The sequence below is a fragment of the Falco rusticolus genome, chromosome 6, assembly GCF_015220075.1.
Source record: "Falco rusticolus isolate bFalRus1 chromosome 6, bFalRus1.pri, whole genome shotgun sequence".
Classification (NCBI taxonomy): domain Eukaryota; kingdom Metazoa; phylum Chordata; class Aves; order Falconiformes; family Falconidae; genus Falco; species Falco rusticolus.
In genome coordinates this window covers 41749615-41776915 of record NC_051192.1, presented here as the reverse complement: position 1 = coordinate 41776915, position 27301 = coordinate 41749615, and the positions used below count along the sequence as shown (strand labels likewise).

At 43.1% G+C, this 27301-nt stretch overlaps 1 protein-coding gene across 8 annotated transcripts in view; it reads left to right on the top strand.

Annotated features, from left to right (window-relative positions):
* The window catches only part of TULP4 (TUB like protein 4), a 177792-nt gene extending 152074 nt beyond the window's left edge, over positions 1 to 25718 (top strand). For all 8 annotated transcript variants that reach the window (XM_037391551.1, XM_037391555.1, XM_037391552.1 and 5 more), the window contains 8 exons: positions 589 to 813; positions 3675 to 3909; positions 4410 to 4554; positions 6057 to 6201; positions 7467 to 7560; positions 9121 to 9264; positions 13371 to 15943; positions 17728 to 25718. In XM_037391551.1, coding sequence (XP_037247448.1) covers positions 589 to 813; positions 3675 to 3909; positions 4410 to 4554; positions 6057 to 6201; positions 7467 to 7560; positions 9121 to 9264; positions 13371 to 15943; positions 17728 to 17844 — 3678 coding nt within the window. In that variant the 3' untranslated portion in view covers positions 17845 to 25718. The remainder of the gene's footprint in view (positions 1 to 588; positions 814 to 3674; positions 3910 to 4409; positions 4555 to 6056; positions 6202 to 7466; positions 7561 to 9120; positions 9265 to 13370; positions 15944 to 17727) is intronic.
* The last annotated feature ends 1583 nt before the right edge of the window (positions 25719 to 27301 follow it).

Below are 27301 nucleotides of genomic sequence, written 5' to 3'. Positions count from 1 at the left end.
TTTTACTGTCATGAATTTAGACAGTTCTGAGTGTAGACAAGCAGAAGACAAAAGGCTGTTCTCTGTGTTGTCCCTGGTGCTCTTTCACAGTTCGCTTCCTCTGGGAATAGTTCAAAAGAGACTTTGTGCAGCAGAAGACTCAGTGCAAGGCAAGAAAACTGATACAGTTTTGTCCACTACTTTACTAAGTGTCTCTGGGCATATAATTTAACTTTTCATGTGTAAAATGTGAGCCATTACCAGTGGATGAGGATTGATCAGATGACTGAAAGATCATCTGGGTGAGGCATCGAAAGATCCTGCTTTTTAACACTGTGTGACTTTAAAGTCATTTATCCTATCTAGGTAATGAATTTGATAGACAATTCCTTGCATGAAGATCTTCACACCTTGTGAGTAGAAAGCAGTGTATAGACATCAACCACTGTTATTAATAATTTCGGATGTTCACATTCTTCCCCCTTTTTGTGGGCAGGTTTCTGGAAGACTTAAGGTAACATGTTTGGTGCTGTGTGGTCACTTTCTGTGCAACTACCTTGGAGAAAGTACAAGCTCTTTTAAAGTTGTATCCTTCTCTTCTCCATGCAGCGTCCTATCATCTCGATCTGTTGGGGTCACAGGGATTCACGCCTGCTGATGGCTTCTGGACCTGCATTATATGTTGTCAGAGTTGAGCACAGGGTTTCCAGTCTGCAGCTGCTGTGCCAGCAGACCATCGCTAGCTGTCTGCGGGATGACAAGGATATCAGCAAACTGACCCTGCCCCCTCGGCTCTGCTCATACCTCACCACTGCCTTTATACCAACAATCAAGGTAAAAAGAAGGAAACGTGTGTGTGAGCAAGAATAAGGAGTTGCTTGATTTCCCCCCTGTGGTGCTCCCAAGTGACAATGGATATATTACAAGATGCTGTAGTTATCATAATTATAATTTTAAAAACTTGATTAAGGGTCATTCCAGCCCTCTTGAGGAGCCCACTGATCCATTTGGTGCCCATTAAAATCTGAAAAGAAGGTTCACACATACTGATCTGCATTATTCCATGGTAATTTTGTGCCTTTCCAAGTATCACACTGATACTGTGTCACAATTAAAGGAGGATTGTTACACGAGTCCTTATATAGCCAGGAAAGTTATACTTAAGACCTGGGGTTGCACAAATATTTCTACTGACACTGACTTCTGCTAACCTTACTGCTCCAACAGTGCTATGGAGAAATGAACCAGATACCGTGCCTTTCCCTGTACCACTATCAGAGCCATCTGCTCAGCCACTTTGTTTCACAGTTTTGCCCTCTGTCACATTTCAGGATTTCTGAAGTCGTTATCACAGCCTATAAACCAGAGCATTAGCTGGTAAATGCCCTACATTCAAACATATATTTTTGTGTTACATATCTTTTGTATATGTGTTAGCATTCTCTTGAGCCAGTGTCAGGTCCCTGTTAAAACAATGCAGACCTAGAATAACTATTTTGAAATCAGTGGACTTGGCTGAGCTTAAATGAGAACAAATTATGCCTATAAAATAATGGTTCAGCACAGTTCCGTTTGGGTGCTGCTAATCAGGGCAATTTGCGCGACTGTGAAACATTGCATTTGCCAGAGAAGAATAAATGCCTTGCTGTAACCGTAACTCCTCGATCTCCAAAGATGCAGAGCATTTAACAGACCAGTGGTTCTTAGTTCTTTCTAGTATGCCTGCTTCTCCCCAGGATGCGTTCCATGTCCCGGAGCCACCCCTGCAGCTCTCTAAAGCATCAGTGATGCTTCCTTGGCTGTTATGGAAGGCAGGGGAGGGGACGGGGTGGAACAGGATGGGATGGGATGGAACAGGATGGGATGGGATGGGATGGGATGGGATGAAGGCAGCAGTTGGCTGTAGCAAGGCTGGGAGCCATGAAGGCAATCAGAGGGGCAGAGGTAGTACAGGGGGCACATCGTTGCCAGCAGCCCTTCTGTCAGCTCCGGGCTGCCAAGGTGGGGAGAGGTCACGGGGCTGCATAGTTGAGAGGCTGAAACAGGGTTCCCAGACGCCACATGCCTCTTGCTCTTTCATGGGTGTTTCTGGAGCCTCCTCAGCACTACTTCATACTTTACCCTGGCTCTCCACCAGCACTACTTCATACTTTACCCTGGCTCTCCACCAGCCACATACTCCCACCTACATTGTCAGCCGTGCCTCCAGTGCCTGGCAAGGCACCCTGTTCCCTGTGTATATTCCTCTTCCCCCTCCAGCTTAAGGACTACACCACAGATTGCTCAGCCCATATCCATTTTGCCAAGTTAAGGAGGCTCCTTTTTTCTCCTACTTTTTTTTCTTGTACTTCCATTTTGAAAGAAACTGTGTTGACTTATACATAATAATAGTATTTGTGTTATATAGGCTTGACTTATACATAATAATAGTATTTGTGTTATATAGGCTATATTGTCCTAGGCAAAAGCAGTCCAACAGCTTTAGGACTGAGCTTTTCATGGATTAATACAGTGTGCTGGCAAGCAGGGCAAAGAAACCCACCCTGAGCTTTGTGCTCGTAGTTCTCTACATTGCGCACAACTAGGCCCTCAGCAACGATGGGTCATGTGCTTGGAGGTGATAGAGGTACAAGCTTCCTCCAGAGCTGGCAGCACTGTAGTATAGTGCCATAGCATGTACTAGCCAGGAATGGGAACCTGGGTGGCCAAGTTCACTTGGAGGGCCAGCCAGAGACAAGGTACTCTGAGGCTTAGACCTGATGACATTACCCAAGCATCGTGGTTTAACCCCAGCCAGCAACCAAGTACCACACAGCTGCTCACTCGCTGCCCCCCTGCCCCACATCCCCCCAGCGGAATGGGGAGGAGAACTGGAAAAAGGTAAAACCTGTGAGTTGAGATAAGAACAGTTTTAATAGTTGAAATAAAGTGATAATAATAACAACAACAATAATTGCAATGAAGAGGAGAGGGAGAGAGGGGAATAAAATCCAAGGGGAAAAAAACCAACAAAAACCCCCAAGTGATGCACAATACAATTGCTCACCACCCTCTGACTGATGCCCAGCTGGTCCCCAAGCAGTGATCGGCAACTCCTGGCCAACTCCCCCCCAGTTTATATACTGAGCATTATGTTCTATTGTCCTGGCCGTGCTCCCTCCCACCTTCTTGTGCCCCTCCGCACTGACAGAGCATGGGAAGCTTGAAAAGTCCTTGATGTAGCGTAAGCCCTACTTATCAACAACTAAAACATCAGTGCATTATCAACATTATTCTCATCCTCAATCCAAACCACAGCACTGTAGCAGCTACTAAGAAGAAAATTAACCGTGTCCCAGCTGAAACCAGGACACCAAGTTAAAAGATAATTTTGTGATAGAGCTGGGACTTGAAGACAGGTTTGTTGTCTAATTCAGTGCTCTAACCACAGGTCCAGCTGCCTTTATTGAAGTAACTAGTTTGAGTTTTCTGTGTACAGCTGCTTTTGACCTAACTAAATAATACACAGCCACTCTGTCTTGCATGTGGGTTCTGCATAACTCATGTGGTAACCTATACTAAACCTGCTAAGTTAGAATTGGGTTCAAATTCAGTTAGTTGTGTTGGGGTTAAGTCACCACAGAAAAAAAGCAACCACCAGCCAAACCACAGTAACCTATAGGAAACTTTCTTTTTCCTTCCTTCATTTAATTAAGCCTCCTATCCCAGACCCAAACAATATGAGAGATTTTGTCAGCTACCCAACAGCTGGTAATGAACGGCTTCACTGCACGATGAAGCGGACAGAAGATGACCCAGAGGTTGGTGGTCCATGTTATACTCTGTACCTGGAATACCTTGGGGGATTGGTGCCTATCCTGAAAGGACGTCGTATCAGCAAGTTGCGGCCGGAGTTTGTCATCATGGATCCTAAAACAGATGGGAAAGCAGGTAGAATTTAATTGTTGGTCTATATAAAAAAAGGTTTAGAAATACTTTAGTTATTAAATCCTCAAGAGTTAAAGAAGATCTATATATGCAACATGGAAGGTGATATCTGATTTTTTTTCTTCTTCTGATGTGGAAAAAATCTATAGCATGACCTAGGCTCAAGCCTCTGAAATTATACCATGCTATCTTCTGTTTCACAGAGAGGAACTTCTTATATTTGAATAGTGGGGAATAGATTGCTCACTAGCAGAAATACTGTTTAGTCTCAGTTTTGAAGTTGGTTGAATGCTATTCACCCCTCCGAATCACGTTCACTTGAGTTCAAACCATTGGAAATTTGGACATAATACTAGGAAGGGTGCAGAATGGTTAATTTTCTCTGCATGGTTTTATCTCAGCTGCTGCCTGTGGATCAGATTTATGCTTCTGACGACTGATAGTTGTAATTGATATCAGTTTTCTGAAGCAGCACTTACATTTTCTGGGGCCTGTCTTGATAGATGAAATCTATGGAAACAGCTTGATTTCCACTGTGATTGACAGCTGCAACTGCTCTGACTCCAGTGATATCGAACTGAGTGACGACTGGGCAGCAAAGAAATCTCCCAAAATCAGCCGAGCTAGCAAATCACCCAAACTCCCCAGGTAATCACATCTTGGGTATTTCTTCTTCTTGGGTTTTCTTCCGTTTCTTTTTTCTTTTCTTTTTTCTTTTTTTTTTTTTTTTTTTTAATGACTGTCTTGACACCTCATAAAATTAAAGGCAAACTCCTTTGGGCAGATAGGTGTGGGTTTCACTACAATGTGCAGTTCTGGAGTGGTCTCAGAGATTGGTGTTGAGGTGGACTTTGAGGAAGGTTCTGAGGCAAAAGGTAATGGGGAACCATAGGGCACCCCTTCTCCCCAGGCAATCTCAAAGAAATATTTTATAAACTCTCCCACCTCTGTCTCATGTGAACTCTTGCTACCATGGAATAGATTTTGTCCTTCAAAAACAGTTTGTGTTTTTACCTCCTCAATGCTTAAGAGTCCTTGGTCTAGTTAAAACCTTTATTTCCTGAGGGGTATTTTCAAATTCCTAAATCCATGCATAGGTGGCATAGATCCTGGCATAGGTGGCACTGCTGCTGTGGTGGCTTTGCAAGGGAGCCTCAGCAAACAGATCCTCCTAAACACCGGGTTGAGGAGGTTCTGTAAAAACATACAGAACAGGCTTCTAAGCCATTAATTTGTCTGGTTGTTTTCCTGCCAGCTCTTCATTATATTCATATGTGCATAGATAGAACCTTCCACCTGCACAGAGCCTCACTGATGTCTGTGGTGCTTCTTACAGGCATTGACATCTATCTGCCAGCTTCATGTCGTGGGGTTGAAGCCCTGTGATGCCTTCTAGCAGCAGCTGACACTTACATTAAGTAAGGTCCAAAGACCTTACATTATGAACTTGCCCTGGTATGAGGCAAAGCAAATGCATCCTTTATATGTGAACATCATGTGCAAAATACCGATGGTTTAGTTCAGTCGCACTTGACAAAAGAACCATCAGTTCCTGAGCCTAAAACTTGAAATGGCTCAGGAAGAACAACTACCTTGCATCCTTGGTTTTCTAAGAGCATACTTTTGAAATGTAACTTTTGTTCATTATTTTTCCTACCGGTGAGCTTTTTCAGGTGCTTGATCTCTTGTTCATGACTCCCTTCGTATAGTGGGAGGTAGGAATAACTTTTGGCTTAGAATGAGAGCACTGACAAAGTTTGTGGAGCCTTCGTTTGCTGTACTAATCTGGAGATCTGCCAGCTGAGGTGTCATGTTTCCATTTCTTGAGGCTTTGCGCAAAGTCTGCATAGCCGAAATAGCTCAGCAGTACACCTTTTTATGGATTAGTGGAGGATATGTTGTATCCAGCAGAACTACTGTAAGCTTTGTTAAGTGAATCAGAAACCATCCAGTCTGAGTTCCTGCATGTATGTCAGGTCTTGATATATCTTTACATTTAACCTGTAGCTCTCCATCCTGTAGACTCTACAGTCTTTATTAGTCAGAGGACACCATGCCAGTTGTCTTCATTATGTCTTTACATGCAAAGACATGAATTCTGTCCATTTTTGCATGCCTGTTGGTGATTCTAATTATTGCTTTATATGCAGAATCAATATAGAAGCTCGCAAATCTCCAAAGATGTCACGAGCTGCACAGGAGATATCGAGATCGCCAAGATTACCAATAAGGAAACCATCTATTGGTTCGCCAAGCCTAACCCGAAGAGAGTTTCCTTTAGAAGATATTACTCAGGTATTGTGCCCATTGCTACCAGACCTGAGTCCAAATGCATCTCCTTCCAGAGGCAGCAAGTTGTGATACAGATCTAATGTTGACCAGTAAAATATTTTCATTTAAATTACAGTAACTATATGGACAACTAAAGAATTGCATCTTCCAGTTCACTGTTAATGTTTGAAAGTGTCAATGCAATATCATGTGGTGTTTGGTAATTCCTGGCACCACTAACTTCTGTCAGTGTGAATCCATGTGAGGGGTTTTATTCTAGGTGATGTTGTTAGCTGTTTGAAAGTGTATGTGAAAATGCTTTGTCAGTTTCTCAGAGCTGTCTTAATGCTCTCATAGTTCTCCGCTCTGCTGAGGATTGCAGAGATAAGGAAATGCTTGCTTAAGAGGGCCACATGTTCTCTGTTTCATAATTAACATGGAGCAGCCTTAATTGAAAGGAAGGCAAAGAATTAGCACTTTGTGCTCTTTGTGGTGTTCGTGTCCTGTGGGTAAATGAAACTTAGCAGACTGTAGAACTGTCTGGGTTACATATTTTATTAATACCAGCCTGTGTTCTTTCAGTTTTGTTTTGTTTCATCTCAGTTGTTTTTTTCTGCTCTGTCATTTCACTTTTTCCTTTATGTTGTAACATTCTAGATCAGTTACACGGCAGCAGTAGATAGGACTAAAAGCCCTTTGATTAGGGAAGGAGACCAGAGTCTTACATCCTGCTCCTGATATTGGCAGCGTAACTCTTGGCCTTTGAGAAAATCTCTTGGTCTGTCAGACCCCTAATTTGATCACCGTGGAAGCAGTGGTTTGGGAAGCTGCTTTGGAAGCTCCAGGAAAAATATGTTTGTCATTATGAGTAATTAACTTCTGTCTTATTTGTTGTTCTATAAAGTGATTTATAAGCATAGAACCAATGGGCAGGGTATATTACTTTCTGAAATACAGAAAAGCTGTGCTCTTGCTGTGCAGGAAAAGCAAGTGTCTGAAAACTGACGTATTCTCACTAAGCAGCCATCGTGTTGTTCAGTTCTTCAGCAGCTTTAATCAGCCTATGTGGCTGTTGTATACGTTATTTCTGATGGTGTTCAGATATCAAAATGAGACTTCTTAATGACTGGGTATAACAGTTGCTACATAGGCCCATTAGGCTGTTTCAATAAGAACAAGAGAAGCTGAAATTGTGTTACCACTTGCAATAGCTTGATTGCTCTGCTGTTTTTTATTAGAGCTTGATACGGATTTTATTAGGCGAAAATGATCTTGTTTTTCCTTTGCAGCACAACTACCTTGCTCAGGTCACATCTAATATCTGGGGAACCAAATTCAAAATTGTGGGTTTGGCTGCTTTCCTACCGACTAACCTTGGTGCAGGTAAAAGTAAACTTCCAACTTGCAAAGAACAAACTTATGCCATATGATTCTTTTTAAATTATCAAAAGGCTTTTTTAACAATGCACTTATTTTCTGGACAGTAGGAATTAGATTTTACAAAATTCACTGTAACTAAAAGAGATTAGAATCTATAAATACAATAACGAGATTATCAAGAAAATGTTAAAAGGCTCAGTTGTAATAAAAAGACTGATTAACAGTCAACCCCAGACCTTTATTTTTACAGTTTATTTGAACAAAACCTAAACAAATAAAAAAAGAACACTGTAAGTATCATAGGTTTTAAGTTAATGAGTTAATGTAATAGAAATATTTTTAAAAGTCAGATTTTTATAACAATTTAGCTACTATTTATAGCAAAATAGTGTTAAAAAAGGCCTTACAGAATCATGCTCAGGACTCTTCAAGTCAGTGCAGTGCCTTATCATATGGTTCTTTTTGCTGGAGCATGAGTAAATTTGTAGCCTTCATTAAAAGTAGCAGTTGTCTAGTCTCTTGACCTTTTTCTGGATAGGCCAATTCTACCTAGGTAGTCCTGTTGAAAGGAAGAAGGCCAAATAAAGAACAGGGTACCACCTAGCCTAACTCAGCTCTGAATTGAAATATTAACACAAGTATAGAAGTTTTATGAGCTTTTTGGAGAACTTTTGTTTCCTGTGTTGCATTATATAGTTAGGTCAGGACTACATAGTGATGCCCTGGGTGCAGAATTAGTCAAATAAATACCTTCTGTGGCTATACTGACTACTATCAGACAAGAGAAGGAGGCCCAGCTACTGAGGAGAGGACCTTCTCTGGCCCAGCCTCCAGGCAAAGCTTGTCCTCTCAGGGCGTTGTCACCATGGGGACAACCAGTGCTACTACCATAGAGCACTGGCACCTTCTACTTGATAAAGTATTATGGAAACCCTCAGGTTTGTTCCAGCCCCTTTGGTGTTTTTTCCCCAAGTGATTTATAACTTTCTGACATCTGCATTTGCAATGATTGTCAAAAGATAGTGTAAGAATGACCCTAGCGGGACAGACCAGAGGTCACGCTCATTCTCTCAGTGTCAGTGACAGATAAGTAGGGAAGGATGTCAGTGTAGAGCAAGCATATAGTGATAATTCCTTCATGTGTTCTCCCAGTCTCCAAGGGTTTGGGTCCCAGGAACTTCCTGAGCCAAAGAAGGGTTTCTTTGTGTGTAGCAGTGAAGAGTTCCAAAAGTAGAATGGAAAAATTATTTTATTTCTTTAAAAATAGATGTGTATACAAGATGAAGTAATTAATTATTTCTACATAGTATTTATCTACAGAAATGTTGCTTCTATTGAAAGAGAAATAGCTGAAAGTAACAATCCCTTTTATCCAGTTTATGCAAGGTGCTGCACAGTGATTTGGCTAAGAATGGCCCATACTTGCATTTGGTCTTTAATACATTAAATAAAAATAGTCTTAGCCCTTTTGTCTGCTTTGAATTGATTCTTTCTTAGCTTTAGATGCTCTTTGTGTAACAGATCTTTTTATTATTATTATTTCTTATTATACTCTTTCTCCAGTAATATATAAAACCAGTTTGCTGCATCTGCAGCCCAGGCAGATGACAATATATCTCCCAGAAGTGCGGAAGATTTCAATGGACTACATTAACCTGCCGGTATTTAATCCAAATGTTTTCAGTGAAGATGAAGATGATTTACCAGGTAAGGAGGAGCTGGAGGTCTGCCACATTACAGGTTAAGCTAAATGGAGGACAGGTCGCTTGTGTCACTAGCCCCTTCTGGTGAACACACAAATCAAAACCCCTTTGTCTGATGGGGTCCTGTAAAACTGAATTAGAATAAGGCTAATACGCACTACGGGCATTGTTTTCTAAAATATGTGCATAATGTAATTCGTACAGAGCTGCTAAGTTTCAAGTTCATTGGAAAATTAATCATCTTCTATTTAGTTCACTAAGAATTCTCCATAGATCGAAGCCTTGCATTCTGCATTTTTGTAGGACAGAACTGTAATCGGCACAGCCCACTGATAGGAGCTTGGGTGGGAGGGGAGGTTCCCCTAAAACCCTTTGAGAAATGATAAATGCCCATTTGGATTTTAACAATACCAAGTCTTGCAGAGAAGCTAAAATAGTAAAGTAGTCTATAAACAAGGGGGATCAGGAAGAATTTCTCATTTAACTGAGGTGTAAGGTAGCAGAGGATTCAAACAGTGCAGGGAAGGCTTGGGTGCAGGTGATATGAATGTGGCAGGTAAAAGGACTGGAAGTACTCAAGGACCTCTTCCAATAAAAAAAAAAAAAGAACCATCATGGCAATAAAATTAACAAATAGTAGACAAGAAGAAGATAAAATTAATAGGTTTTTAGAATTTTCACATCAGTAAAGGATTCCTATTGTCAGATCACACGTTTTTGGAACTACAGGAGTGGCCTTCATGCCAGTACCCTTTAAGGAAGAGGGAGTGCGAGCACTGCAGAGCAGTTGAAGGCTTGTACTAGAGTCTGTTGAAATAAATGGAAATACTCCCATTATGTCAAATGAAGGTTTTGACAGCTGAACGCACCAAGGCTTATGTCTGACCCAAGCATCAGAGTAGTCCTCTGGACTTGTAAAGAAATAGTCATGTGCTTAAAATGAAGCCCACTCTTTCATGATTTGGGGCTTGGCTTGCCTAATTTATGTCTACTTAATATTTACCTCTAGGATCTATAGAAAATCATAGAGGCACTGATGATCGTATACATACTATGCATAGGAAGCAGTCAACATTTTCTGTTATGAAACATGGTCCAAGCTGACAGAAAGTAACACAAAAATGAAATAGAAAAAAAAAAAAGTTAATATAAAGTTTTGGCATCCCTTCCTGAAAATTGGATTAGGTCCGCAATATCAATTCCTTTTATATTATTAAAAGATCTGAAACATTACTCAGAACTGCTGATTGGTGAGCACAAACATAGGGAAAATTGTTAGAGATTTGTTACAGCTCTTTGAGAAGGTTAGTAAAAGAACCATACTACCCTGTCCTCCATAACGGCCTTCCTCTTCTTGTCCACCTTTTTCTTTCTAGTTTCTTCTGAGAAGTCATTTCTGACTTAGCAAATGGAGGCTACTTAAATCTTGGGGTTATCCTTTCTTAAAGCCTGCATATAAAGAAAAAAAGTTACATATAATAATGGGAAAATATATTGCAGTCTAAGTAATGATTACATGACAGATTTTAAAAAACATAGTGGAAAGCTGCTCTTGGGCAGTGGAATGTTCATAGTGAGGTACTCTTGGGACAGGTGCTTCTTAATGTAGTCAGTAAAGACTTGGCAAGGCAAATGGACGGTGAATTGCGAATTATGCAAACAAATCAATTAAAAACCACTGGAGAAATGAAAAAAACATCCAATTTAAACATTTTGGGATATTAAGCAACACCACAATGAATGACATTTTGTTTGATAAGGCACTTAATACCCATGACAGCAATATTTGGGTCAATCAAGCCAAGCTAACAATTCAACCTCAAGCTCTGGTGGATAAATTGCTAACCTGCAGACATCAGGATGAAAGCATGGCCCGCCAGCCAAGCACAGAACCATGCTGCCTTAGGGTTAGTTGAGTTTAGCTGTCATTCTTCTTCTAAATGGACAAACAGGACTACCATAAAAATTTACCAGCATAGCCACAGACCTGTCTGCACCACAACATTCATGACTGATGCTGTTAAAAGCCTAATGCTATTGAAAATATAATTATAGGGCATAGGTGGATGATAATTGGAGATTAGTTAGGAACTGGGCAGCAGCTGGAGGAATCCTGACTAATGGGTCTTTTGCCTAATCTGGTCTTGCAAATCAGAGGTCTCCACAGAATTTGGCACACTGAGATGATCCTGGATGTGACTTTAGGATACTGGATATTACTCCAGTCTCTTTTCCTCCCATAAACCTGCTGATGGAACTTGTAATTTTCTGTGGGTTTTATACAGAAAACCTATTAAAGAATCTCCAAGAATCTTGGGGTGGGGGATGGGCGTGGGGAATACAGTATTTACTGTTTCCCCTCATTATTGTATTTTATTCCTTCTTGACTTCTGCACCTGTATTTGGTTCCAGTGTTCTCATTTCCCTGCCATGCTCCAGCTTCTCAGTGCTAGTTCCTGTTGGAATCAAGGAATTGCAAGCAATTGAACAAGTTTCATGCTTCTGGTTGAAGTCATCAGAATAGTTTCTTGCCTCACTGTCCCTTGTTCACCACCACCACCGTGAGTGGGAAGCTTTTCTTACATTCTTTTGCTTCTTCTCACATTTCTGGTCGCAGCCTGTCAAAGCATTGATGCTGAAGTTGTCCAGACTACAGTAGCCACTTCTTGAATCTTTTTGGCTTCCTATCTGTTTCCTTAAATCTTCCCCTTACATTTCCCATCTGACTTCCCATCTATTTCCTCACATCTTTTCCTTACAGATCTTCTTTCAAGAACTTTTATAAGTTTTGTCTGTATTTCATTCCATCATATTCCTCTCTCTCTGTTTCATCTTCTTTCATTTTGCATTACTGGTTGCTTTGCCACCCACTATACTCAAGAGATAATAATACTTCCTTTTTCCCAGCTGTGATCTGTATTCTCCAGTTTTCCTGAGCTCATGGAGTCTGGAGACCATTATACTTAAGATACTATGCAGTGATTTCAGTGCAGGTCTTTGACTTTCTTTTTTTTTAACTCCACTTCTTTGGCTTTTATTCGTTGGGTTTTTTTAATGACACAGACTTTTAAGCCAAAACTCATAACTGCCATCAGATCAGGGCAGGCTTGAGGTGCATCATTTCATCTTCCTTCTGAAGCTTGGTTCTGCATGGCACAGTGACACCTGACTGGCTCTAGAGGGGAGTCATCCTGGGCCAGAGGGGACACTTTTGTGCCTCACCATCAGGCAGCAGCAGCCCTGGAGGACGTCAGGAAGCCACGTTAGTGGTCCTAGGACTAGGGTCAGAGAAGAGGGGGCTAGGACTAGGGACAGCTGTGGGTTTCTGGGTGGATTATCCTTTCTGTTGTTGATGTATTTACTATCAAAAAATGCTCCCTGAAAACTAGTGAGTCCTGATTCAGCAAAACTTTTGAGTAAAGTAGTTAAAATTGGATGATGAGTGAGTGGCAATTCAGACTGTGAAAGTCCATGGGAATCGTAGTGTAGACCAAAAGTGAGCTCTGAACTTTACCTCTGAAGCATCACTCCCGAGACATTACTTTAAAGTTGGTCACCAGCTGTTAACAAATAGAAATTGTGCAGTGGGAATCAGTGGGTACAGGCTGGCTTACTTGTCCAGACTAAGGTCTGATCCATTGATTTTGGGATCTGATAGCAGTCCATGCAAATACAGCAGGGTGCTTCAGCAAGTATTTAAAGGTAGCAGATAGTTCAGAAAGTCAAAGGTAAAGTGAATGACAGTACAAAAGATGGGCAGTGGTTTTTTCTTCTAACTAGCTTTAAAAAACATATTCCTGCCAGTTCCTGAATTTTATGTCAGTGCTGCTCTGAAATTTTCCCATGAAGCATTTTTTAGCGGCCTGCATGTCTTCCACAAGTGCTGAAGAAAACCCAAAACTATGTGAAACCCCACTTCAGGAAAATGCCCTGTTCTAGTGCCTGTTACCCAACCACTCGCCTAACTGCCACAGCCCGCCGTGGCTGGTGGCCCCTCAGCGTGGGGCTGGGCCAGCCCCACAGCGCAGGCCTCGCCACTGCCACCACTTGCAGGGGGCCCTGGGGGGGAAGGCCGGGGCGGCAGGTGACACGCTGTCTTGTTTGTTGCAGTGCCCGGCGCCCCCGGCGCCCCCGCCAGCAGCCCGCCGTGCACCGTCAACATCCCCATCGCCCCCATCCACAGCTCGGCCCAGGCCATGTCGCCCACACAGAGCATCGGCCTGGTCCAGTCGCTGCTGGCCAACCAGAACGTGCAGCTGGATGTGCTGGGCAACCCGCCGGCCGAGGTGGGGGGCGAGGGGGCAGGGCCCTTCCCGGGGGCGCCGAGCCGCTTCCCAGGCCCCGGGGCCGGGGGGGAGCTGGGCCGCACCGCTCCCCCGCCCCCCGCCCTTGCCCCGCTGCCCCCCGCCGCCCCCATCATCGCCCTGGCTGACCTGCGGGACCACGGCGACCGCGAGCACGAGCCGCCACCCAAGGCCAAGGCCCCGCGGCCAGGACCGCAGCTGGTGGAAGGGGATGCCGTCGTCTTCGGGGCCGCTCCGGAGCTGCAGCTGAACAAAATGAACCCCCCACCGCCCTACCCCGGCACCATCCCTGCCGTGCCCACCAGCGCCCTGCCACCCCCACCCGGCCCCCCGCAGCCGCCCCTCGACCTCTGCCTGAAAAAGGGGGAGTTCTCCCTCTACCCAGCAGGGCACTACCAGACGCCCCTGGGGTATGAGCGGATAACGACATTTGACAGCAGTGGGAACGTGGAGGAGGTGTGCCGGCCTCGCACCAGGATGCTTTGCGCCCAGAGCACCTACACCCTGCCGGGGCCCGGCAGCTCCGCCACCCTGCGCATCACAGCTGCTGAGAAGAAGATGCAGCAGCCCTGTGCCAGCGCCACCCTGAACCGGCTCACGGTGCCCCGCTACTCCATCCCAACCGGGGACCCGCCGCCCTACCCTGACATCGCCAGCCAGCTGTCCCAGGGCAGAAACATCGCGCAGAGGCTGGACAGCAGTATCATTCATGCAACTCTGCGGAGGAACAGCAGGGAGGCAGCCCTGAAAATGGCTCAGCTGGTGGATGGTCAGAGAGCCACCTTGCAACTTCCCCCAAAAGCCAAGAGCAGCGTGGTGACGGCACAGTACCAGCAGAGAGTACCCACCGCCTTGTACACCTGCAGCCAATGCAGCAGTGGTGGCAGCAGCAGCAACACAAGCACTGGTGGTGTGGGAAACATCCCTAGCACCAACGCTAGTAACAGCACTTCCAGTATTGGTGGCATGAGACCTGATCTGAGCACGGGGAGTGGCTCCCAGCACAGCTCTGTCATTGCTCACTCCGTCAGTACTTCGCCTCTGGCCTCCCAGTCCTCCTACAGCTTGCTGAGCCCGCCTGACAATTCCCGTGACCGAGCGGATTATATCAACTCCGCCTTCACAGAGGATGAGGCCCTTTCTCAGCACTGCCCAGTGGAGAAATCAATACGACACGTACCTGTGACCTTGACGGAGGCTGCCCTCGGTGTAAAACGGCCTCCGCCGTACCAGTGGGACCCTGTGGTGAGTGAAGAGATATGGGTTCCTCAGGAAAGGACATCTCAGAGCGCAGTGCCCAACCCCCTAAAACCTACTCCTCTCATCATCGGTCAAGCTCAACATCTGGATATGTCTCGAGTGCCATTTGTTTCCCCAAAGTCTCCAACCAGTCCCACTGCCACTTTCCAGACAAGTTATGGGGTTGGAGTACCTTACCCAGCAAGCTACAGTGCCCCTCCCCTTCAGGGAATGCAGCCCCCCTGCTCCCCCAAAGAAACTCTGGCCCCAACGCAGTTTGCACAGCAGGAGCCCACAGTTGTGCTTCAGCCAGGTTATCCACCCAACCTCTCCTATTGCCCTTTACCACCCATGTACCCAGGAAGTAGCGCCTGCTCTAGTTTACAGCTGCCACCGATCGCCTTGCACCCGTGGAGCTCCTACAGCGCCTGCCCACCCGTACAGAACCCCCAGGGCACCTTGCCCCCCAAGCCGCTCCTCGTGGTGGAGAAGCCAGTGATGTCTCCCCCGCCAGCAGAGCTGCAGAGCCACGTGGGCACAGAGGTAATGGTGGAGACAGCAGACACCTTCCAGGAGGTGCTTTCCTTGACGGAAAGCCCTGTTCCTCAAAGGACAGACAAATTCGGCAAGAAGAGCCGGAAGCGCCTGGACAGTCGAGCCGAGGAAGGAAACGTGCAGGCTATCACCGAGGGCAAGGTCAAAAAAGAGGCAAGGACGCTGACTGACTTCAATTCACTAATATCCAGCCCTCGGCTGGGGAGGGAGAAGAAGAAGGTCAAGAGCCAGAAAGACCAGCTGAAGTCCAAGAAGCTAAACAAGACAAACGAGTTTCAGGACAGTTCAGAGAGCGAGCCGGAGCTTTTTATCAGCGGGGATGAACTGATGAACCAGAGCCAGGGCAGCAAAAAGGGTTGGAAAACCAAAAGGAGTTTGAGGACAGCCAGTGAGCTGGATGAATTCAAGTGCCGGAAGGCCAGCGAGAAGGAGGATGGGAGGCTGGGGAGCCAAGGCTTTGTGTATGTGATGGCCAACAAGCAGCCGCTGTGGAATGAGGCAACACAAGTCTACCAGCTGGACTTCGGAGGGCGGGTGACCCAGGAGTCGGCAAAAAACTTCCAGATTGAGCTGGAAGGGCGACAGGTAGGAGGGAGTGGCATACGCAGGCTGTGGCGGGGGCAGGGGCTGGGGGAAAGCTGTGCCAGACATAAATTCTGCCTCTCATGCAGCCATATGCCTCCTGCTCATGTTAGCTGCTCTGTGAAAAAAAGCTTTGCCACGTAGTTGATAAAAACCAGCCAGCAAAGGTCTAGATTCAGAATGGAGGGTGAAGTTTAGTTGTAAAGTAACTGTACGAAATGTGTTTGGTCTTACTGCAGTCAGACATGGGAACAAGGGCCTCCTTTAGGCTCACTGGCTCTCACGGCTGAAGGTAGGTAGATTTTGTGATAAATGTAGCAGATCTCCCCAGCATAACTGCATTTGGTGACAGTGGCTGTGGATGACAGCTAGCTGAGTGAACACTGCTCCCTTCTTGCAATGCTCACAAAGGGTAGCCAGTCAGCAGATAAGGCAGAGGTGATGGACAGGTAGTTAGCTTCCCTCCATGCCAGATTTTCCCTCTGTGGGTTACCAGGTCTCTGGGGCTGGTTCTTAATGCTAGTGAGGCACTGACCCTCCCTGGAACAAAGCGCTCCTGGGCTGCTTCTGAACTGCTTCTAGCCTGTGGCTAGAGTGGTCTGTGGATAGGTCAAAAACTCAAAAAACTTTTAATTGTAGGCTCTCTCACCTTGGCCTGAGTGGGATGTTACTACACCAAACCCAGGCTGTTAAGTGGTATCAGTCAGCAGAACACTGGACTGAGACTCAGGAGACATATTTATTTCCTTGTCCAGCTGTCCCATCTCTGTAAGTCACTTTTGATTTATTAAAGACATAAAGGCTCTCAACTCCCTCTGGTTTAACTTGGGAGTTAGATGCCTTAAGTATCCAACATGCATGACCAGTGGTGGTCTCTTGGTTTTGTTTGTCTGTAACAGCAGCTCATTAAAAAGGCAGTGATGAGAGCCATTTACGTGCCTGCCTTCTACAGTTAAATAACTGTGGATACATGCCCATGGGCAGCTGTGCAAAGTCACCTGGCCTCAGGTTTTGTTGGTGGAGGAACAAAGCCTGACTCAGCTTGCACAGACAGCCTCCATTCTAGCTAAGGAATCTTCACTGTAGAGCAAATACGATCTGGGCTTCTGATGAAGTGAATGAAAAAGCAAAAGCAGTAATAACAGGCCAAACGTCAGATATTCCCTGTGGAAGAACAATGAACAGCCTGACTATCCTCGCTTTACATTTCAGACAGCTCCTACTGCCCCTTTGCTAATTCATTCTCAGTGTAATTTATGTACTAGTGAAGTTTATGCAAAGGAAAATAGAACTGCCAAGAACATAAGCTTACCAGCTATGAAGTGCTGGAGTCAGGAGATTGGTTATTCCCCTTCCCTGAAAGCTTCTTTCTTTGAAAACAAAATCTGTTTTCCTGATGGGCTGATGATAGGATCTCTGCGAGGGAGAGAGTGGCATTTTCCTGCAGAAAGCATGGTGCTGGTGTAACCCACATCTGCTGAAGAATTGGTGACAACCTACTTACACCAATGCTGTATACAGTCTAGCGTGTTTTAAAGTTCAATTTACTCTATAGAATCAAACACTGCAGTCAGCTACTCTATAGAGACCACTAGGACAGTGCTCTTGCTCTTCCTTGGCAGCACACCCCGTTCTGAGCAGCCCCATTCATACTAGCTCAGGAGGTGAGGCATTTGTACAAAGGAGCAAAACGGTTGCACTTTTCGTCTCTGATTCCTCTTCTATGGATCACTTCTTTTGACTTTGTTCTCTTTTTCCTTCCCTTTTCCTCTTCCCCTGCTTCCCAGGTGATGCAGTTTGGAAGGATTGATGGCAATGCTTACATTTTGGACTTTCAGTATCCATTTTCTGCAGTGCAAGCCTTTGCTGTTGCTCTGGCTAATGTGACTCAACGCCTCAAATGAACAAGCAGAGACTGGAGAGAGGAAAATGTTAACCTTCTCATAAAGTCCAAACCGGAAAATGTCAGGGCAGCCTGCTTTAGGTGTGCAGAGGTGCCTGGGAGAGAAGGCGGCAGTAAAACTGGAAGTCTCTTGGTGCCCAGCAGAAGGGCATTAACTCTAATCAGTCATGGGGAGGAGGGTGGGGGGTTGTTTCCTGTTTTGTTTGTTTGTTTGTTTGTTTGTTTTCAGGTGTTTTCTTTTCTTTTTAAGCGTTGTGCTGGGTCTCAGAAAGAGTGAAGGGTTGGGAGCCATTCAGTGTTACGTGGAGAAGTGTGGCTTTTGGCTTGTTGTGGTTCTGCCGTGTTTGCTACAGTAGCTGATGTAAGCTCATAGGGGGATTAAAAAAGACTGCTCTTTTTGATAGACTGCCTTATATCATGCTGTTCTTTTTAAAACAGGGAACGTAACTTTTTTTCTGGTCCAGTTTGTATTACTACTACTACTACTACAACATCAGTAATAGCAGCAAAAAAAAGAAGCTGTAATACTTGAAGACATGTATTTCTTCTCTGATATCTGATAATAACTGAGCACCACAAGTTCCAAGGAGGCTTATGTAGGTCAATGTATAATTTCTAAATAATGATGTGTTATTCAGAAGAGAAAAGTTGTTACCAGTGGGTAGTTTTAAAAACCCACAGCATCAAAGAAGTTGATGTCTGCTTGTTTTGTGTGCTGTTATTGGGGATAAACATCTTTCAGTAGGTGACAGAAGATAGAGGAGAAAACCATTATGAGCGTTGCTTCTTCTGTTGTTGGGAATAAACATCTTCCAGTAGGTGACAGAAAATAGGGGAGGAAATAATCGTGAGCATTGCTTCTTTGCTCGTATTGATCAACAGTGTTCTCTGATTTGGCCTGTAGCTGGGAGGGGTACGGTGTGACCAGATGTATTTCTGAGGCCATGCCTGTACATGCTCCTTATTTAAATGTGTTTACCACTTTACAAACAAAGTATTTTGAGTGAGTAAGAAGGCCCAGTGTATTCAGTCTTCTTAGCAATCAGTGTGAATCAAGTTCTACAACAGTGATGAGCACTTGAATTAGGAAGGAGACAGAAGTGTAGCAAGTGATTACAAGAAGCATTTTCATCAGGAAAGCAATTTCATTACAGGGAAAACATCATGGCTGGCTGGAGAACGAATGAGTTGAAAGAGGAAGGAAAAATTGGACAGAATCATCCCTTTTATCACCTTGTTACTTGAGTAGGCTTTGTGACTGTGGTTTGAGATTATAACACTCCAGCTAAAAGCAGGAAGCCAAAGTTTGCATGGAGTGTTACAGAGGAAAGCTTAATAACTGTAGCATGACTCTGCAGTTCTTTCTGTTGGACATGCAGACCTGTTGAGCATTTCAAAAGGGTTGCTTGGACAGAAGAGTTTCTGTGTTGTCCACGTGTTGTGCACATATTTATTTGCTTTCTCTCTTTCCTCCTTGCCTGCATTTTGCTACAGAATATGTTTTGATATGGAAGTAGTTTCCCCAGTAATACAGAAAGCCCAAAACTATTAATGTAATTATTTGGACATTAGATTACAAAACGTAACTGCAGATTTCCTGCAGAAATTACTGTTTGAAGTGAAAGGCACACTGAGAAAGGTATGCTGGTTGAGGTGTCGATGGCTGCTTTGTCTTTGTCTTTCATCCACAATTTCAGCTTCTTACTTGAAAAATTCTATATAACTTAAGATGAATAGGCGTGATTTTCTCTTTGCTTTTCTTAAATCCTAATGGTAGGGCAGATGTGTGTTGCATTTTATTTGTTCTAGAAGAACATACTGCTTAAGATAAGATCCTGCTGTAGTAGAAGTTACCAAAATGCTTTTAACTTCTGCTCTGCTGAGGCTTCTAGAGGTGTACAGCACGGAAGGAGTAATGCCAGTCGCAGAGGGGAGTTTCAGGGAGTTGCCAAGGGAGATGACGGGGCAGATCATCCACAGGTCATGTTCCACAGGGTAAGTCCAGAAAAAAACACCTGCAAGATGGTTTTCTTGGAGAGAGGTAGGAAGGAAGGAGGGAGGTAGATGGTACCATGTCTCTGTTATCCCAAAGCTCAGCAACTTCTGTTTGAGTGTGGGAGTGGTCAGGCACATCATTCCTCTTGACATCTAGCAGATTGTTGTTTGCTTTAATTAATGAAGTTTGTTTCCATCAGTTGTCTGGGCCCATTTGTATTCTTTCTCACATGCCTGATTTATTGAGCAGTTTGTGTGCCTGTACGTATAATGTGTGTGGAACAGAGGAACTAAGACGGATTTGGTTCTGGTCCCTTTAAAATCAATTAAAATGTTTCCCTTGGGTTTTGTGTGGAGGAAACACTATTAAGCCCTTTGTCTATATTGAGTTGTATGCTGTACAAACAGCAGGTTGAATTCTCGGTCCACTGATTCCAGTACACAAAGAGGAAAGTTGGCTGATGAGAGTCCTCACCTGCTCCAAGGTCTGTGCTAACCAGTCATACCCTAATTAGAGTATTATAGGCACACACTGAACACTGTAAGAGAAGAAACATACCATGGCTTCCTTGCTTGCTTGCTTGGTTGCTGAGGCCACTCAGCCACATCAGAAACCTTCAGCTGGAAGAAACATCACCTGTATTTTTAAGCCAAAATTGTCAGTACATGGAAACAACATGAATGTCTTTTTTTCTGAACAAAATCTAATCTATATAGAAGGACTTCTGCATGCAGTTTCTTTAACCTTCCAGAGAACGGTATTCCTCTTCACTTGGTTCGTTGCCAATTTTTTCCAGTTACTGGCAGTTTTATGTTAACAGAGAACCAAGAAATTAAACCCAGTACAACAAGGAGCGATTTGGTTTCATTGGCCCAGGTCATGACTGCATCCTTCTGACGGCACTTAACAAAGAACCTTGGCATAGAAAGATACCCAGGTTTTGCCCCAGCAAAGCACAAGGAATAATTATCAAAAATTAGGAAAATAAATGAGATTTCCCACATCCTTCCCATTTACTTGTCAGAAAATGCTATAGGATAAGATAATCTTTTATCTTTTTGAAAATAATTCAAGAGAGTCCCTTTAATTGAGGATCTTAATTGTGTAGAGAATAGCCAGTATTAGAGAGAGAAAGTACTCTCAAATATATTAGAATTTTAATAAAAGGAATGGAAATTATGTAAATGTCTGATGCAACTGGGTCCTAAATTATACAGAGAACAAGTGAATGTGACAGTTGTTTTCTTTGTCATTGAGATACAATATAGGAAACAAATTTAAAAGCCCCCCCAAATAATCACTATTGCATTCAACCAAAAGAAGTTACATTTTATATTTCATTAGTAAAACACAGGTTTTATGTAGATAACTAAGTTCTTCTAGGAAGAATGTAGCAAAGTGTTCAGAAATACCTAGTTCTTTTATACGTACAGTAATTTCCATTAGTTAAGTATGTTTTTTCCAAAGCTTGTTTTTTTTAGTTGTGCAATAATTGTAACAGTCTGGGGGTTTATGAGTTTTTAGTTGGTTTGGGTTTTGGGGGGCTTGGTTGTGGGGTTTTTAGGGAGTTTTGAGTGTTGGGGTTTTTTTTAGGGTAATTTAATGCAGATTTCCGGTTCATGTCCAAAACCCAAATTATTTATCTTGCATAATGTAATAAGTGATTTAGGGATTATTTTATTACTATGTATCAGTGAGTTATATACACTTTCTTATTTATATTTAAAGAGCATCTTTGTAAGTAATTGTTTGTTAGCAGTATGTTTTGGTGCAAGAAGTTAAAAATGCATATAGGAAGACCTGTATTTGCTAGATATACAAAATTTCATAATGCAGGCAGGCAAAAATTTTTTTTGGCAGCTGAATGCAACAAGTTTGCCGTGGAGGACTGTGTAGACGACGAAGAGTATAGATGTTTTCTTTGGGACCTGCAGAAATCTGTCCTTCTTCACTGCTTTCCTCCTTTTCTTCTAACTATATATTTCAGTTGGGGGTGGTTTTCGAAATACCAGACTTGATTTGCTTTCCCTCTTAGCACAGTGCTTTTTCTTGAGAAATAAAATAAGGTGGGTTACATGATAAAAGAGGGTATAGCGATATATGGTCAGTTTGTAAGAAGTTCATTGCACAGTTTAGTAGGGTTTGGCAATGGCATAATTCAGCGCTATGCGGAGATACAAGCAAGTTAGCTTGGAATAAGCTACTTGAGGCACAAGAAATAGTGTAGCAGTAGATGCATTTTCCTCTGCTCAGACTAACAACATTCCTTCTTTCAGCTGGGCTCTGCTGATTCCAACACAGCTGTAATGCTTCTGATAGCTGAGCTAGCGCTGTGCAGGGCTGGTGGAGCTGAGCCCTGATGCTGCCTGCAGCAGCTTTGCGTCTTCAGCGTGCTCCATCACAGACCTGGTGGAGCAGGCATTCCTCCACTCGTCCTTCTAGGTCTGTGCCAAGAGCAGCGTGAAGCTGCCATGGGGTTTGGCTGCAGCAGCTTTGGGCAGAGAAAGCCCCAATGCCAGCCAGTGGCCGTGGTGGCCATTTGGAATCAGAATCTGCCCCACTGGAGTTGCCTTTTGAAAAAATATGGCTGATGTCCTTGAAATATAGCTCCTAAGAGAGTCTAAGAATTGATACTTGAAGTCTGGTAGGAAGTGCACCGTGTGTGGAGTGGCGAATTTTAGCTTGAAACAGCGAGGATATCACGTTTCTGCAACAACACCCTAAGAAAATACAAGAAAGAGGAGGGTGAAAGAGGAAAAAAGGGAATTAACATGTTAACAATTTTGCCCTCAGTTCCAGACGCAGCAGTAACATGTGCCATGGGCTGCCTGAATATTGTAAATCTGCACACAGGTTCATCGCAGATAAACTTCCTGTGATGCAGCCACGAGTAAAACAGTTCCAACGTTTCTTTCTCCAGTTTTGTTGCATTGTTTTTATGAAGACACTTGAAGGTCTACAGATGTCAGAAAAGATATCTGACTTGGCTGAAGCCTTGAGCCTAGACCTTCTGTGGGTCCAGACTTTCCTTGGTGTGTCTTTTTAGTGTCCTCTCAGAAATTCCAAACAGATTTCAAAGCTTGCCTGGTCATTGCCTCAGACAATTTCTGTGCATTTGTTTTTTACAGCCTGATGTGTGTGATCCTATGTAATCTTGGTGCCCTATTACCTGTCAGAAACAGTTTAAATCCTCACATGAAGAAGTTAGCAAGTACAAAAATTGATTTGATAGAGAGAAAGCAGAGAGGAGACAGTAAGTTTTCACTAGCTGTTTCCCAGAGCCAACAGTTTAGAAACTGCAAGTTTCTGCACTGCCCAAACCACTCCAGACTGGTAGATCTGACTTGGAGATTAGTAATGCGAGTCACTTGCGTGGCACACTGACAGACCGCTGACTGCTAGCCTCACTACATGGTTACACCAAGGTATATAAGAGAGTAGAATCCAACCCAAAATGGACTTTCCCATTTCTGTGTGGTTATAAAGTAAGAATGACTTACATCACCAATATGTCCACTTAAGAAAATTATAAAGCATTACCCAACAACTATATTGATAGTTCCGTATAACCCTCTCTTGAAGAATGCTAGATGTAGAAACCTGGCCACAGAGTAGTCATTCAGATTTTTGTCTTTTATTCCCATTTCTAGGATTCCATCACAGGAGAGCAAGCTGTTTGTTATTTAGGGATTGGCATGTTTTTCCCAGTATAAGAGTGCAAGTGTTACCGTGCTGCTGACAAAAATGAAAAAATTCTGGTAGATGAATTTTTTCATTTTCAAGTCCTTTCATCTTAAGGCAAGCACAATCCTCCATCAGCAAATACCAATTTGCAGTCCTCCTGTCCTCAGGAGTAGTCTGCAGGTAGGCACCACAGGTCCTCTTTGCAAGAATTTACATGCACCATTCTCAACAGAATAAGATTAGTTACTACTTGTGAACAATGGGCTATGTGAATTATTTTATATCTTTGTACTTATTTAATTTTCTTCTAAAAACATCCTACAGAGATGTTTTAAGATTAAAAGACTTAGCTTTGTGTGTTGCCTGATATCTCTGAAGAAGGATCAGGAGGTAATTTCTTTAGGCAGTTTGATTGTTGCTGCATCTAGAAAATTAGATTTTTAAGACAATTAACCAAATAAAAGAATGAAATCGGATTCAGTGAAGCAATTCTTGCTAAGAAAATTAAAAACTTCACCCTTCAACTTCTGATTTTGCAAATGGTTCCATAGTGAGAAATTTGTGCTTCAAGGCAAGTTGATTGTTGTGCAGCAGTATGCAAGCACACAGGTTTGCTGACCCAGACCTGACTGCAGGATCAGAACAACATGATTTTGTGAAACTTAAAATTAAATAAATGAAAACACCAAACGCCTATCCAGATTGTTAAACAAAAAAATCAGGTGGTATGATGTTAAAGCCTGCCAGTTTATTCTTAATCCTTGCCCTCCAGTTTACATTATTACAAATACAAAAATACGATCTGATTCAGCAATTCTGAATCCTGACAAATGTTGTCTATTTGTGGAATATTTATCTTACTGGCCAAGTAGATGGTTTAAGATACAGATTGAGATTAAAGTAATAATAAAGAAGAAACATTTTTTACCAGTGTGCAGACACCTGAGTTTCAAGTATTTCATTGGAACAGTGCTCAGCTTGTAATTCCTACCTATGTTGTCTCAAGATATTTGTTCAGAACTTTCCTAATTTTCCCTTTGTTTCCTTTGTTTGCTTGATACATGTTTTGCCTTTGGTTGCCTTTCGTTTCACTATTTCTGCATTCACTGCTTCTTTTTGTGTGTTGTGCGTTTGGGGAAGGGTATGTCTGTTCAAGATCTCATTGTTTATTGTAGATACAATATATGGTGTTGTGGAATAGCATGGGGATGCATTTGATTGAAAAGGCACTGTAGTGTTTCCTGAAAAAGAAGGGGAGTTGCATTTGTTTATAAATGCATTATTTTGGTACTATAACTTTGAACGTGATTTTAGAAAATTTTTTTATTCTTATTTAATGAGCATATACCCATGCAGGTGCATGCATTCTTAAGCTAGGAAGCCCAGCATGTTTTTCTTAAGGCTTTTAAAAATTTGGTACACAGTTTGTGTACTTTTACATACCTATGCTATTTTTTAAATACATTTTTTGGAATCTCAAGTTTTCTTTTTTTTTTCTTTTTTTTTCCTCAGTATACCGTGGTATACCTGCTTTCCATTGGACTTAAAAACTACCCTGATCTGCCTCTCCTTCTATGTATCTTGTGTAATAGATTTTGCAGGAGGTGCCTAGAAAGCATTGTTGGTTTCCCTATAAAAATGTGGTTTGTCCAGATTCTTTACTGTCTACATAACTGAGAGATAGACTGATTGCCCTATTTTTCCTTGATGATTTGGAGTTGTAAGAGTTGTCCAGCTGTTGCTTAATAAAATTTTGCAGACTAGAACATTCCTGACTTGTTTTCGTTGCATTCTGCATCTCATCGAGCACCTTCAATAATTTTAAAGCAGATGACAAATCTGCACTGGAATGACCTGAGTAATAAATAGCTAGATGCCGTTATGCTTTCTCTTTTCGATAACTGTATCCACAAGTTCCACTGAACCTGAGGTATTTACCAGCTCATCATACTTTGTGTCATTCATATGGGAGGATGGGTGGCAAAGATTTCGTGGTAATAATGTTCCTGTCTGCCTGGATATCAGCTGATTCTTATGCTATTTCTCTTCTGCTTGCTTTCCTTTTTAAGGAAATTACCTTTGGGGTTTGTAGTACTTCTCATTTTGTCATTGATATACTGGAAACTTTAACATTACCACGAGGGATTCCTCTGTCCTGTCATCTTTAACAACAGAATAAAATGCTGTGATGGCCAGTGTTCATTCTCTGGTTTTTAACTAAAACAAGCATTCTGGGCGCTGAGGGGGGGGGGGGGGGAAAAAGGGTAGCAAAGTAGCTTACCTTGCATGATAAACATCCCAGCTGTGGCACAAATGAGAGAGTCCTGGTATGGATCCTCATAATGGATGCAGGTTACCGGTGGAGTTTTGCAGGGGTCTGTGCTGGATTCTCACCTGTTCACCGTATTCATGGGTGGCCTTGAAATGAGTTTGAACGTTGAGCTGCAAAGTTTAGTAAGGATGTGAAGGTATTCGAAATAGTAAAGGCAAGGGCCAGTTGTCAAGAATCTTAGAAAAGTCTTTGTGAAGCTTGGCAATAAAATGGTAGGTGAAACTTGGTGTAGGAAAATGTAGAGTGATACACGTGCAGAAAACAAAACAGTCCTACCTTCACTTTTGCAGTAGATCTCTGTAGTGATCCCTGCTACTCAGGAGAGACCTGAGAGTTTGGTGGATAACTCCCGGAATACATGAAGCTGGTGCTCAGCAACAGTCAAAAGAAGAAAATAAAATATTGGTATTGATTAGGAAAAGAACTGATGGCGAAGGAGAAAATACAGTATCACTGTATAAAATTGCAGTTCACCACACTTCACATACGATGCCGTACTGGTCCCGTTGTCTCAAAAATGGTAGGGATCTAGAGGATTCACAGAAGGGCAATGGAAGACACAAATCAACTTCTACATGAGGCATGACTGCAAAAGCTAGGACCCTTCACCCTGGAAAAGATAGCGTAAAGGGGTTACTAGAGAGCCACCAGAACAGGTGTAGTGTGGAAAGGTGGGGAGGGACTGTCTGTTGGTTGTGTCTTCCTGCAGAAAAACTAGGAACTACAAAACTAAAATAAAGTGAAATAATAGTCGGACAGGAAATCAAATAAAAGGAGGTGGTTCTTCAAGGAGAGGTGAGTAGCCAAAGCCACTTTGCTAAAGGATGCTGTGATACAAGAAGTTTACAAGAAATCAGGCGAGACTGGAAACATGAGTGAAAGAGAGCTCCACTGGGAACTGAACAAACTACAACAGGAGCAGAAAGTTCCCTGAGCTGAAAATAGTCAGAGACTAGAAGAGTACTGGGGGAAATACCATATGAATTTGCTCTGTTCTCACTCTTCCCAAGAAATCTGCAAATGACTGTTGTAGGAGACAAAACACTGGGATCACTGTGAACCAGTGTCACCGTTTGTACACCGGTGTTTCTAAAACAAGCTTCTTAAACCTGGAGTGTCAGTCTCTGGGAATGAGGAGAAGGGGGAGGATTCCCAGCGTTGTGTCTGAATGCTTTGCACTGCAACTGTGAAAAGTCCTCTTCTAGCCAGGGAATGGGTGCTGGGGATCTGCCAACACTGATGAAATCTCCTGGAGCTCTAGATGAGGTTTTGGGTAAAATTAAACTTCTACTGAAATGCAGAAATGATGAAATTACTTGTTATGTTTGGAGACAGAGAAATGGAACGGCACTATAGCTTCTGGTGATGGCACTCTGCTTTGGCCTTGTGCTTTTTGTGCTTTGGCTAGTTTTGGTGTTTCCCTGAGCTAGTAACTGGCTGGCTGAA